At 40.4% G+C, this 14,950-nt stretch overlaps 1 protein-coding gene across 8 annotated transcripts in view; it reads left to right on the forward strand.

Annotated features, from left to right (window-relative positions):
• The window catches only part of dmd (dystrophin), a 286,719-nt gene extending 271,883 nt beyond the window's left edge, over nt 1-14,836 (forward strand). For 5 of the 8 annotated variants that reach the window (XM_018671655.2, XM_051065869.1, XM_051065873.1 and 2 more), the window contains 6 exons: nt 3,098-3,163; nt 5,901-6,059; nt 8,310-8,553; nt 9,342-9,456; nt 9,748-9,837; nt 12,276-14,836. In XM_018671655.2, the coding sequence (XP_018527171.1) occupies nt 3,098-3,163; nt 5,901-6,059; nt 8,310-8,553; nt 9,342-9,456; nt 9,748-9,837; nt 12,276-12,394 (793 nt within the window). In that variant the 3' untranslated portion in view covers nt 12,395-14,836. Of the gene's footprint in view, nt 1-3,097; nt 3,164-5,900; nt 6,060-8,309; nt 8,554-9,341; nt 9,457-9,747; nt 9,838-11,057; nt 11,084-12,275 lie in introns of all 8 variants that reach the window. The other 3 variants (XM_051065872.1, XM_051065870.1, XM_051065871.1) reach the window with 2 other exon arrangements.
• The last annotated feature ends 114 nt before the right edge of the window (nt 14,837-14,950 follow it).

Here is a 14,950-nt window from a genome sequence, read left to right on the forward strand (position 1 = left end):
CCCTGCAGTAAATCCTGCCTTCCTTCATTCACATACTGTGAATAAAACGTAAATTAAGACACATTATGAGAGAGATTAACGCTAACTGAAGTTGATGGCTAGACAATAAACATCACTGAAGTACATTTGGTCAAAATTTAACTATTTGACTTTCCTGTTCCTTTTAGATCCTGCAGGTCAATATTCCAGATATTTCTGACTGTATATGTCAGTGCTTTGAATGACATTTATGCACGATTGTTGATTATTATTACATGGGATGGGATACCTTGACAAACTACCATCTTTTTATGACCAGGCATTTGCCATTGTATGTAAAAGTTTCTGTCTTTCCTATATACATAAAATCACTACAGCACTTTTCACATAGAGAAAAATAGCACAGCTAACTTACACCAGCAGCACTATTGGTTTCAAACGCTGAGTGGGCTAAAATGATTTTTCAGGTAATAATGAAGATGAAGAATGGTGTAAAGGCTGAACTAAAATGTCAAGATATCCCTTTGCATAGTAAAGTAGAAACTGAATCTGTACACATGATAAAGTGATGTATTGACTTTTTGGTGAATAAGCATTCTGCAGAAAGAGTCCAGTATATGCATATGCTAATGTTAATGTTGCTTGTACCATCCAGTGCGCTAGCATGTGCGCTCGAAAGCCTCATCAGTACTGGACTCAGAGGAGAGAAAAGCCATCAATACTGTTGTGCTACCACAATGAGAAAATCAGAGCTTATTCACCAAAATATTTCAGTGTTCCTTCAGTTGGCAGTGTTCCTAACTGCTCCCACATACCCACCGCTGAGGGACAAGAAGCAGTCAAATCAATTACTTAATGAGTCAATCAAATAGTCGATCGATCGGTCATTGAATCAGTCAGTCGGGCACTGTTGGCATGCCTCAGTGGAGTCAGTGTGAGGTTTGAGCCACAGGCCGAGTGTTTGATCCCTGCCAGAGAGTGTTTGACACCACTCATTGTTGCCCCAGGCAAACACACACATATATATATACATATATATATATATATATATATATATATATATACACATGCCAACACATGCCGATAGATACACATGCTGAGTCACACTCCCCCCCTCTAGCCCTGTGCTCTTAGCCTCTGTCACGTCCAGATCCAGCAGATTCCAGATACCATCCAGCAGATTAAAGGAAGGTGGTAGGACGAAGAAGTAAGATAATTAAGCTTTGAGTAGGCTGATGGCTCCCAGACCACAAGGTTATCTCTTGTTTCTGCAACATGCAGTAGCTTAGAAGTACAAATGCACCAGCTTGGGCAGATGCCAGTCTGTCACAGTCCATCTGCTTAAATGCTTCCTGCCAAGCACAGAGCATTTTCTTTTGTATTTGAGCGCTGATAAAGCCCCAAAATCTCTTGACTTTTCATGCGGACACTCAAACCACCAGGAAACTGATCTAGTGGAGATAGCAGAAGGGCAATTTAAACCTTTGGCTCTTTGCTCACAAGTGTTTTATCACAATAGATCTGTTGAAGAAGCACAGTCAGGTGGTTTGTTTACAAGGTTCGTCTTAATAGCCAGAGGCTGGTTTCTGTAAAAAATAATAGCATGTTGTTTTTTTCCTTTAAAGTATTGTTTCAACCACATTTCAAAAACATATTTTCTTACTTACTTCTTAGGGTATCTAGGAATGTAGAGAGTTGTTCACTTATCCAGGTTTTAAGATATTGGTGTTGGATTTATGACTATTTCATTACAATTGGAGATTAATGGAATTTTGTCTGTGGTGCTAAAATATTGTATTAAATGAATAATAATATTGGAATATGTTTAGAAATGTGTCTTTGTAGAATCAATGTCCTGGTTACTCTGGATATTTCACAGACCTCAGTTTGAACAGTTATCATTGGAGCCACTTTCTACCAGAGAAATCCATATGAACGCTATTGGCAGTGGGGCACTTGATGTATCCTAATTAACAGAGACATTATTGAGGCATGAAATTACATTCACAACAGATATCTCAGAGATGGACATCTCAAAACCTGGACCTGCCGCAAAACCAAAATATCTGCACGACCACATACCACAGGAGATACATTTGAATTTTTTATTATTTAGACTGGTAGCACAGGAAAACAACCAGCATGGTTCACTACCAGTGATGAAAAAAGACACAAATTAAAATGTAAAAACAACCTCTTCATGGCTGATGGATTTTTAACTCAGGAGCATTCATGCATTATTGAAAGATGGTTACCACCACTTCTAGCCTTGTAGTCACACCAGATAAATAACTTAAATGAACTCTTTTTATTGTGTTACATGTGTAATAATGCCTTACCAAGTTAAATTAGACATAGACAAATGGCTTTTTAATTAGCTGAATCAACTAAATTAATATTGGATGTAATTGCCAACAATGGTTGCTTTAGTTGCCATTTTGCAACAGTTTGTTTACCCTACTGTTGCATCTCCTGGCTCTAGCTCAAAAGTTAATGCACACATAATGAGTTGGTATCAATCTTCTTCTGTAGAATAAAAAAAACCCTGTTATTATTTTTAAGAAACCAGTGTCTGTCCATTTAGCCAGTGACTACTGTAATTTATTTACAAAGGCAGTTACAGTAAGTCAAATTAATTTGAAAATCACTTAGCACAGTTGTGGTGCATCAGTTGTAAAGAGGCAAGGCAGCAGCATATAGAGAAACATATGTCAAATACAGAGGAGCTCCAACAGAACCAAAAAACACCATTTTGCACTTCACCAAACCCTCCATTGTTGTTGTTGCTGTTGGCTTACAATAAGTGTAATTGGAGACACCAGGCTTCAATTTCCTCCCTTCATAAAACTAGAAACATCTTCTACCATTCATTCTGTGAAAACCAGTCTTCTATAGAGGTGGAATTCACCAAGTTAGATAACCTATCACAGGAAACATGAAACCCAGAGCTGGTTTTGATAGATTGTCCTCTAAGCTGAGTGTTTTCATATCACACTGCACATCATTTAACACCCTGAAAGCCCCCCATCATGGCCGTAAGATATTTCCCTCTAGAATCTACTAATTGCTCAGCCTTTTGATTTTGGGACTGACTGCTCTGTTTCTTCCCCCTCCGCAGGTTAGCAGAAATGGAGAATCGTAATGGCTCTTATCTGAATGACAGTATCTCACCCAATGAGAGCATGTGAGAACCGCTTTTTGTTTGTTTGGTTTTGCCAACCTCCTCACTCACTGATTGGCTCGCTGTGTATGAACTGGCTCTGTCTTCTTTGTTTCCATTGGCTGGTTGTGATATATGTCAGTGACTATGTTTACATGTGCAGTGTCTAGGATACAAATTCTGATTTAATACTTGTTTACGTTATTGTGTCCTACACAAATACAGTGACTTCAGAGAGTATTCACTATTTACACAATCTTTCCCTTCACTTTTTGCACACTTTGTGTTGTAGACTTAATTTTAAATGGATAAAAATAGCATTTTTGCCCATCAACTACAATCAATAATGACAAAACAGCTTCAGGTCCTCTTGAGTAAGTCTCTCCAAGCTCTGCACACCTAGATTTGAGCAGTTTATCCCATTCCTCCTGGTAGATCCTCTCAAGTTCTGTCAGCTTGTAGGTTCTGTGAGCTGCCATCTTCAGGTCTCTCCACAGATGTTCTACAGGGTTTAAGTCTGGGCTTTGGCTGGACCACTCGTGCCACTCTAGCATTGTCTTGGCTGTATGATTTGGGTCATGGTCATCAGTATAGTCACGCCAGTCTCAGGTCATGTGCATTGGGAAGCAGGTTTTCTTCATCGACCTCTTTGGATTTGGCTGCATTTATCCTTCCCTTAATTCTGACCATTCTACTGGCCCATGCTGCTGAGAAGCACTCCCTTACCATGATGCTGCTACCACCATGCTTCGCTGTAGCTGTGGTATTAGCCAGGTGATGAGCAGCCTGCTGTTCACCACAGACAGTGCTTGTAGTTCTGCACAAAGAGTTACATTTTTGCCTTTAGTCCTTTAGATGCTATTTGGCAAATTTTAATATGCCTTTTACTCAAAGTGGCTTCCATCTAGCCACTCTACCATTAAGGCCTGATTGATGGAGTGCTGCAAAGATGGTTGCTCTCTGATCTCTACTGAGCACTTCTGAAGCTCTGGTAGAGTGACCATTGGGGTATAGGTTACCTCCCTGACCAAGGCGGTACTTACCCAGGCCAAATCTCCAATTCTTGGAAGAGTCCTTGTGGTTTCAAACTCCTTCCATTTCACAATTATTGAGGCCACTGTGCTCCTGGGAAAACTCAAAGCTTTAGAAATGGTTTTTTAAGAGTTTTCCTTAGACATTATGTCTCTGTGTTTTTTGCTGACATGCAGTGTGAATTGCACAATCTCACATATGCAGGTGTTTGCCTTTCTACAGTATGTCCAGACAGTTCAGTTTGCCACAGAGTGACCCCAGTCAAGTTGTAGACACCTCTAAGGGATAATTAAAGAGAATGCACCTGAACACAATTCGTAGTGCCACAGCAAAGGGTCTAAATAATTTTGAAAATAAGAGATTTTCTAAAAACATTTTCACTTTGTCAGAAAAGGTTATTAAGTGTTGGTTGATGGGCAAGATGGCAGCTTTATCCACTTAAAATTGAATCTACATCACGATAAAGTGTGCAGAAAGTGAAGGGATCTGAATGCTCTCTGAAGTCACTGTATATCCCTGTATACCTGAGCAGAATATACCTGACAATAACAGGGAACATCAGTACATCACATATGTTGTATTTAACAGTCCTTGGGGACAAGTGGTTATTATTGGGATATAAAATTAAAGTGCAACTGATTTACAGTGACAATAAGCATAGTGTTTATGTACGTATGTACAGTAGGTACATTATTTTGTATGCACATACTGTATGTTTGTTATCCGTTTAAAGTCATAACTATGACCAGTAGTTTCTCAAGAAATGATGTTGTTTCAAAAAGGACCTTTTGCATGGTACAGAGAGAGGAACAGAAAAAGTCACAAATTGACAGCTTTTTTATCTATTAAAGCTGATCAAGATTTAAATCATACATTCTGATCCACATATGTAATTATTAATATATTACATACTTTCAACCAGCCATAAAGAATCATTGTTTTAGTCTTCATCCCAGACATCATCCCACAGATTCACACAGAAAATAGTCTCACAAAATTTTATGCGTGTGTGAGATTACGATCAAGTTTAACGTTTTCTCAAGTGTAACAGATAAACATGTAGTTAAAATTATGAAGTTAAGAAAGACTTCATTGTACTAAACAACATTACAACATAACTTGCAAAATGCAGCTTGGTTGATTAAGCAGGAAGCGTCTAGCAACCAGAGTTAAGAGAGCCACACACTTTTTTCATAATGAGTTTTACTTTCATGTCGGCAGTCATCTTGAAGGGAATTTGTTGTTTTCAAACAGCGCATATCTGCCTCTCCTTAAGTATTCAGAATGGCAGATTGGCTGAGCTGAGAGCAATGCAGTGCACGCAGCAGCATCTAAATAGCTGTCCTAATTAAAATCCTCCCAAACACCACGGGCCGCGTGTGTGATTGCTCAGAGTTGGCAGAGCATGGCCAATTGAATTGCTCCAAAATTCACCAGCGTTAAGGACGAACGTGTTATAAAGACGACAGCCCTGGCCCTCTCTCTGTCCCCGCTGTGTTTTAGATTTTCCCTCTATGGTGCAGTTCTGTTCCACTGCTGCTGTGTCATTCACTTGCTGATTTTCTTTTTCTCCATTTTTCTCTGTGTGTGCGTGTGCATGCATACATGCACCGTGTGTCTTTGATGGTGTGAATGTGTGAATATATCTGCCCATCATTGGGGGGTATGCTTTGTGTGTGTGTGTGTGTGTGTGGTGGGTGTGCGTGTGTGCATGTGTGTGTGTCTGCAGCGATGACGAGCACATGTTGATCCAGCACTACTGCCAGTCTCTGAACCAAGGCTCTCCTCTCAGCCAGCCCCGCAGCCCCGCCCAGATCCTCATCTCCATGGAAACAGAGGAGAAGGGAGAGCTGGAAAGGGTCCTCAATGACCTGGAGCAGGAGAACAGGTGAGCGAATGGACCCATCTTTCTATTTTTAACTTCTGTTGGCTGCCTCATTTTTTATTCCAAACAGTAACTTCAGTCAGGATCAGTTGTAAAAGTGTTTTACACCTAACTTCAGAGAAGGTTGTGCATTTCTTAATCTTTGTCATATACAATAGATAGGGGTCATCAGAGGACTTGGGTTCACACTTTCATATTGCACTTAGTAACTTGTGGTGTCATGATACCAAAATGATCACTTTAGTGTGCAGGCTAGTAATCCTGAGTTTGAGCTTCATCACCATGAAGTGCAGACTTATATCCATTAGAAAGGAGCCATTGTTTCATTGAGGCTTTTGTAACATGGAAGTGGGTGTGGTTTCAACGAAATCCAGTAAATGTAACCACACCTATCTTTCAGTTTCATATGACGAAAGCCTCAACAGCTACAGTAGCACAGAAAACAGTGCTTTTCAAAGATGACTGATGATCACAGTCACACAGACCTGAGGTAACTTATCTGTTGAGGCTTGGCGAAGCTTCTGTCGTCTCATTGAGACTTTGATCATACAGATGTGGGTGTGGTTTCATGTAAACTGGGTTGCTGCCTGCTGCATGCTGGCTCAGTGGGGGCCATTACAGTGCATAGCAATCATATTTCAATAATGTACAGAAAATGAAACAACTGGTGAGTAAAATCACAATGTTGCAAACAGACTAGGCATTTTTATCTTGTGGCCATCCACAATAATATTCTACCGTTATGGAGAGAGGGTAGATGGAACTTCCCAGCATGCTTTGAGACAAAGTGGTTAAGTTAGATTGTGTTTTAATAACTGAAGCTGTCACTTGGCACATGTCAATAGTATCACGGTTCTTTACATTGTTTCAGTGTTTGTGGTCGTTTTACAGCTACTTTTGTGAAGAATGCATGTCTTGCACATTAAATGAGTTTATGTGGGTGATTAATAACTCCCCAGTAATTAGTTTGGTATGTTTGTGTCAGCATAAAAAACAAAGTAGTGGATGCATTGATACATCAACCTCAGAGTTGACTTGTGCTGAAATTTAATGAGAAAATTCAGTATCAGTTTGTATATCTTGCCATTGTAATATTTGTGCTATATAGAATAATGTACTTGAATTTGGGTTCATACCTTTTACAGTGACAATTACAGGAAAATGATAAAAGGATAATGGAGGCATATGTAGAGAACACTTATGTTATTACTATAACTTCTGTTCCATGAAGGAGAGGAACAAGATACAACACATACCATATGGCATGCCTACATGCAAGCTGATGGCCAACACTTCATCATTCTGCCTGTCAAATGGTGGCAACTGAAAATCAGCTGTCTGTGGGTAGCCAGTTCACCAGCTGGAGCGTTTCAGCTTATTTTGAATTAAGTCATGTCAGTGCTAATGAAATAGTTTGCTGGGGAGTTAACTAGCTCTGAAAAAACTATAAATGGGGCATCCTGGCAGCTTAATGGTTATGGCACATACCACATACCAGCAACATCCATAGTTCAACTCCTGGCTGAGGGACCACGGTTACATGTCATAGGAGAAAATAGAGCTGGAGAAAAAACAATTTTAAGAGTTCAGATGTCTAAGGTGGAAGGTTAGTATAAGCTTTTCTATACGTTACTCAAATAAGGCCAATTGATGTTCTAAACCTATGGGTGTGAAGACACTATTGGCCACTCAAATCTTACCATTGTCACATGTTCTTACCTAATAACTGTCATGTGTATCTTGTCCTTTCATCTGCTTAATTCATCCTTGACTGAAACTGGATTTAGATAGTGTTGTCTGAGTTTATGTCTTAGTTTACATCCTCATCCATAAGACCTTGGTTACCCCAGCAACAGAGAGGAGAAGTATCTCCAGATGTCCACGATCAGTCTTAGTTTAGGCTAAACAGTAGACCATTGTAAAACTACTGTGGAGGTCTTTAGGACCTGAACTATTGGAGTGAGTAGGAGGCCTCAAAATAGTACAGCTCACTAGTAGTAAAAGGAATCCTTCACAGTTATGAGTAAAAACATTTCATATGGTGTTTTGTTTGTTTTCATTTTTGTTTTTCAAGTGGCTGAAATAGACAGTACAATACAGCAGTATCCATCCAACATTAGCCACCTTAAGCCACTGGTCATACCAGACCCATTTTGTTGAAACTTGGAAAATTGATCAAAACTAACTTCCCTCGTGCATGATGGATGACGTGTTTATTGTTGCTGCTGTTTCCTCTGCCGCCCTTCTCTACAGGAAGCTACAAGCCGAGTACGATCGTCTGAAGAAGGCCCATGACAGAAAGGGCCTGTCTCCACTGCCGTCACCCCCAGAGATGCTCCCGGTGTCGCCGCAGAGCGCGCGCGACGCTGAGCTCATCGCAGAGGCCAAGCTGCTGCGGCAACACAAAGGACGCCTGGAGGCCCGGATGCAGATTCTGGAGGACCACAACAAACAGCTGGAGTCCCAGTTGCACAGGCTGAGACAGCTGCTAGAGCAGGTACACAGCAACAGGAACACACACAGGATTCCCATGGGCCACTGCACAACTATAGCATTTTAAAATTGACTAATATAAGGCTACACATTTAGTTATTGAAAATGAACAGAGCCCTGGAAATCAGTGAAGACTTTTTTTCTGTAGCCTCAGCACTTGAACAAAATGTGTGTGTGTTTTGGTTCACACTGGTTCCCTTTGTTATAGCACATCATGCATCACTGTTTCTTAGTCCAACTGACAATGAGGCGCAAAGTCAAATGAGCAGAGCAAAGACTTTATAAATTGATGTCTGAAAAGGAAAATCATGTCAGACTCGAATCCCCTCCAAGTAGCGACAGCAATCCTGCATCCTCCATGGGGGGTCCCAGGATCACATCATGACCCACCTTGTGACTGATCTATTGATAGTCTTTAACCTTTATTATGAAGTCACATTAACTTGAGTCCAGGGTGGAAAAAAACCCAATGAAGATAAGTGGGCCAAAATTATCTTGAAAATGAGCACTGATTTACCACTGTTTGAAGTAACTTTATTGTTTCCAGAAGTCTGTTACATGAACGTCATTTCAGAGTAAATGTGAATGTGAGCAAGGCAGTGGTGACCCACAGCAGAGGACCCTGGATTAATTTAACATGTTGTGAAGTTCCCACCAGTGAACTTAAAGCTCAGGCTGATTCAGTTTCCTCCACATTGCCTGACTGACTGCCAGTAACAGAGGATTAGGCCGAGTCCTCAGTCCCGCAGACACACTTCACTGTTCGTGTGTGTGTGTGTGTGTGTGTGTCAGACGGACTCCAAGGTGAACGGCACAGCTCTGTCCTCTCCCTCCACCTCCTCTCAGCGCTCTGACTCCTCCCTCCCACTGCTCCGCGTGGCTGCCAGCCAGACTACTGATACAATGGGTAAGAACACACACACACACACACACACTCCCCCTCAAATTCTCTAATTTATATCCACCCTTTTGAAAGCAGAAATGTTATGTGTGTCATATAGAGACCAAGCCTTAAGACATTGTTCTACATCAGACTATGATACACTGTTTAAACGTACCGTATTTGTGTGTGTGCGCGCGTGCGTGTGCATGCATGCATGTTGTTCACATTTCCCAAACACATAAACAACGTGACTGTGCATTTTTTTAGGAAGCAGAATTCTGAAAATGGAAAAACTTAATTTCCTTCCCATTTCAGGTGATGATGAGCTCTCCAGCCCCTCCCAAGATGCATCTGGGCTGGAGGAAGTGATGGAACAGCTCAACAATTCCTTCCCTCATAGTCAGGGTACAGACAACCAATACTAACACCGTCTTGTCTTGTATGCAGGGTCCACTCTTTTCTGAAAAGCTGTTTAAAAACCAGATAAATCTTTGAAACAATAGATTTTCTTAAGATTGAAAAAAGAAGAAAAAGGAGCCAATAACTGGTTATTCAGCAAAGCATTCAACTTTGAAGAAATATGAACATAGGCAGCATCTACACCAATCAAATCTTCATCGGACATGGAGCAGTACTAACAAACAAAACATGAACAACAGGAGGCCAAACTTAAAAGCCATTGGCTACAGCCCAGGCCAAGCATTAAGAAAACAATAAACTAATCATCTGTCCTGTATGGATGGAATGTCGGAGGAACAAGCTCTGTGAGTTCCTCCACCATTGTTGTTGTGAACTGCTGACCTTATTTTCTGATACTGCCCCCACTGGTCATGTGCTGAATTGCATCTTGAACTACATACATTTTAGAAATCTGTTGGTTCGATATTCCAGAGGTATCAGATGAAATTAGGGACGTTTCCATCAAGTTTTTTGAACCCAGCCCCAATCCAATCCAACCTGATTCTGATTCTGATCCAGTACATACATTATATACTGACCTAAATATTGATTAAATATACTTTTGGAACATGCTGTAGACTAAGAAATGTTTCCACTAGAAAAAGGTGTAAAACTCTGGTTGTATAGTGTGTGAGTAGACACGGGCTTGCAGAGAGCGAACAAACAGCCAAGTTTAACTTTGTTCTGTCATCAAGTTACTCATTGAATTATCATTAACTAGTGACAGCTGTTGAATTTGCTGTTTGTCACTTTAACTGGAGAAAGCAGTGGTCAGCGCTGGCTGAAATCAGAAGCTCCTACCTGAATGTTTTCTACACTGCTACTCTTTACTAATAAGAGAAGAGATAGTGGATTTGTCACAGTGAACATTAGCTTAGAGAATCCATATATTCTGTCCATCAGAACAGAGTCGATCACTGGCGCAACCAAATCATTTTTCTCATCCTCACACTCTTCTTTCCGCTCAAATGCAGTAAATACTGTGCTGTGGTAAAGAGCCACATTGCAATATCAGACAAGTAAAGTAAAGTAAAGTACAAGACTCAGTAAAGTGTCATCAGAGCATTTCAGGCATCTTTCTTTCTCACTGATACAAGGCTGATTTCAACTCTCTTTCTTCCTGTCTTCTGTCTTTTCTTCCTTTCCTCCTTTTCTCCATGAGCCAGGAGGGAGAAGGGGACACCCATGAGAGGTTAGTGGCTCAACTATCACAACCCCCACCTTTTCCTTCCATTCCCCCACCTCTAAGATCTGTTTCCATTGCACGCACACCATGACTGCTGTCCTACCACCACAGATTTAGATTTCAGCTAGAACATGAAGTCTTGGTCTAATGGGTGGATTAATACACACAAAACGTTCAACACATGGACATGATGGCTGAGAGGAAGCATCATGGTACAGTGATGCAGTGGGGGAAAAGCAGATATCTGTCCTTCCTCCTGTTCCCTGTTTTTAATTTCCTTTCCCTCCTCTGTCCTCTGTCACACTATGCTCACTTTTTCACCCAGTAGGGAATAGAGTTCTCATGTGGAGCTGTGTAGCCTCTGGTGTGTGTGTGTGTGTATACATGTAGACACAGGATGAGACGATATGTTTATGGCACAGTTAAAGCTCACAGTGTGGGTTCACAGTCAGACTCACACTCAGTTTACTGTGATAAAAACATGCGTTCCATTATGCTTATGTGTTAACATTAAAGAACAATGTTTGTGTGTTGTAATATGGACGATGAGTGGAATGAATTTAATGTGTGGCTGTTTGTTTTTGTCAGTTTAATTTTGTCACCTCTGTGCTGCCTTGTGGATGTTTCTTTTTGAGGATTGATGAGTTCAGAGCTTACATCAAAATAATAACAGGATCTGCTTTCCAATACTATCATAGCTCAGCCTAGCATTACCTCAGGCTGTGGTTTCATTTTCATAGGTCTCATTTTCAGTGTTTATTTGTAATTTAATGTTATTACTACATTTGATGTCAACAAATATTCATTGTTGATAAAATTATCACTGGCTACTGTACTACTCTGAGGGGAAGTTGTCGTCACTCCCTGCTGTGCTGAGCTTAGTACGTTCTTGTGGGGAGAGACAAGGTCAGAGCCTAGACACTGAATATCAGCACTGTACCTGTTGTACACTGAGTGTGTGTGTGTGTGTGTGTGGGCTTGCTTTTATATCCCACTGGGGTCTCAAACTGGAATACACTTTAAACCAAAACTGATGTTTCTACAGGTAGAGACAGTTTTTTCTTAAGGATAACCTTAAAGGTTTAAGGGTTCAGGTTACATTTCTATTGCCATGTGTCAGTTTGTGCAAACCTACAGTTTGTAGCTGTAATTCAGTCTCTCTCTCTCTCTCTCTCTCTCTCTCTCTCTCTCTCTCTAGGTCCCAGTATTGGCAGTTTGTTCCACATGGCCGATGATCTGGGCCGTGCCATGGAGTCATTGGTCAGCGTGATGACAGACGAGCAGAGTGCCGAACAGCACGAGGCCCTGCCCTTCTGATCCTTCTCTCCCAACCTTCACACCCCTGCCTCCCCCCTCCTCCCTCCCTCTCCTCCCTCTCTACCTATAGCATGCTTTTCTAGTCAAAACAACTGGATTGGAAACACAGTTTACAAACAGAATATATAACGTCTATTTTTGTGAAGGATTGCCGTTCCAACAATGCGTAAAAAAAGAAAAACATAATAACTTGTAGATTTCAGTAGTTTCTTAAAACGTCCTGAAGTTGTTTTATTATTAACAGAGGCTGGTTTTTAAACTTCTATGCAACTGTATAAAACGGGGAGGGGGGCTGAAATGAGATACAAATCAGTGTGTTCAGTGTGGTCATATATTTGCCATCTCTTTGTAATTGGGGAAACAGCAAAAGCATTTCAGGCATTTGTATCAAAAAAGAATGATTGTAATCATAAGGGTGCTTTCTAAGAGGAAACTGTCTTTCAATAACAGCGTACACTACTGTCAAGGTAATGCAGGCATCCTGGTTCTTTACAGTACGTTGTCTATGAGACTGTGTGTGTGTGTGACTTTATGTATGAGTGCGTGTGTGTGTGTGTGTGTGGTGCCTAATTTCCACACTACATTACAGCTTTTTTTTCCCCTTTGGCTGATAAACCTCATGTTATATTTAAACTTAATTTTTGCATTCTTCTACTCATCCATCCATCCATCCATCCGTTATGAGCATCTCTATGGCAACAGGATTTATCCCTGTATTTGTTTGAACACAGTGTACTGTGTGCATAAGCAGATGTTGTAAAGGCCTGAGTCAGAACAGAGATAAGTCAACAAGGTCACTTCGGGGCACATACGGGGCTTTCACCGCCCCGCTAACTTTAAAGCAGGAGTCTTTGACCACTTGTAGCTCTCTGTAGCCATGTCTTCTCGAGTGGATCCCCGTTTTGTTTGGATCTTGTACACAAGGACACATCACTGTCCTGCAGATGGGTTCATGCTATTTCACTGATTGACAGTTGGTGGAAGTAACACGCCAAGTAATGTAGCAATGTGCCAACAAAGAAAGGGAGGAAGACGACTGCCAGCAAACAGATCTGAAAATAGGAGGTTTACTATTCTTTAAAAACCCAGCTCTGCAAATGTTCTATGAGGAAGGAAATGCTGAGAACTGAGCACTGGGGGTCAACAAAAATAAGCTTTTCAGAATAGGGTATGTAACTCAAGTAGTGATGAGGCAGCTTCTTCAGTCATGTGGTTGTCTATAAATAAAGTAAACCCTCTGGTCCATCAGTATTCTCTGTGGATGTCTAATAATCACCTTTGTAGTTGAATCCTCACCTTTTATGATCAAACTGATCATCAGTTGTGAAAGTGTGGATTTTTCAAAACTCAGTTCAGAAAGAACTTCTTTTTACAGACAAAAACATCCTTATTATTGCACTGGTACATAGAGAGTAAAGATTTCATTGAATTTGAAATCACTAATATAATGTCTAAATATATTTTTAGGGCCTGCTGAGTGCACACAGTACACTGTGTATTTACCTTTCTAAGTTGACAGCTTCGCCCTGTCAGAATCACTTTAAGAGGAACTTAGATGAATGTTATTTTAACTGAATCTGAGCATCACAGTGGTTGGCTAGTTGAGGCTGCTAGCTGAGCTTATTTTTGAGGAATAATGCATTTTGAACAAGATTACAATTTCAATAAAGAAATATTTGATTTCTAGGAAGCCCAGTAACATAAGCTCTACCTCGTATAAATTGTTAAAGTCTAGTTCTGAGGCAATTTCTCTACTGTACTCAATCCTGCACTCTTCTCAGATTGTTTATTATCAATTGATTATTGCTGGCTGATTGATTCATGTCAGATATCCTGATCACTCCTTACATATTCTACTGCACTGTAGGAGCCTCCAATCTGAATGTTGGGATGCATTCGCTGCATTTCTCATCTCTGTCAGAGATTTTCTATGACTCAAGTATAAAAACTAGCATTTTACACAAATCCAATCGATCCGTGTGCACTACTGTCGTACCTGGGATATACTAGATATTTGTTTTCTGTGTGTGGAGGATGCATTTATTCTAGCAGAGTGTTACATTTTGTCCTTGGTTAAAAAAAAAAATTGTTTTGTGCTGTGTGAGGTGTTACAATATTAGCATGTACGACTAAATAAAATCCATCCTTATTTAATGTATAACCACTCAGAGAAGTCTGTGATGAGAGTTGCAGCGTTGCACTCGTCTGTTTTTGACATCATATTCTTGCAGCATGATCCAAGAGGTTTTTGTTTTTGATCCAGACACTGAATTTGATTGATTTCTTTGTTGTTTTTCATTTCTAATGTTTGTTCCATTATCACATCATTTTTCAAATAACGCATCAATACTTCACAACATATCAGATTCCACCAAATATATGCCTTACTACTGTATTATAAAATGCTTTACTGTATATCAATAAAGCACGCAGTTATGTTGATTTTACTGGCCTCATTGATTTAATGTTTGTTGTGTTCATTTTTTAAGCAGGAGTAGAACAGTTGCACAGAAAGGTGAAAAAAAAATATTTCAGTCCTGACTAAAGAAGAGTCCC

This window comes from Lates calcarifer, linkage group LG7_2 (genome assembly GCF_001640805.2).
Source record: "Lates calcarifer isolate ASB-BC8 linkage group LG7_2, TLL_Latcal_v3, whole genome shotgun sequence".
Taxonomy (NCBI): domain Eukaryota; kingdom Metazoa; phylum Chordata; class Actinopteri; family Centropomidae; genus Lates; species Lates calcarifer.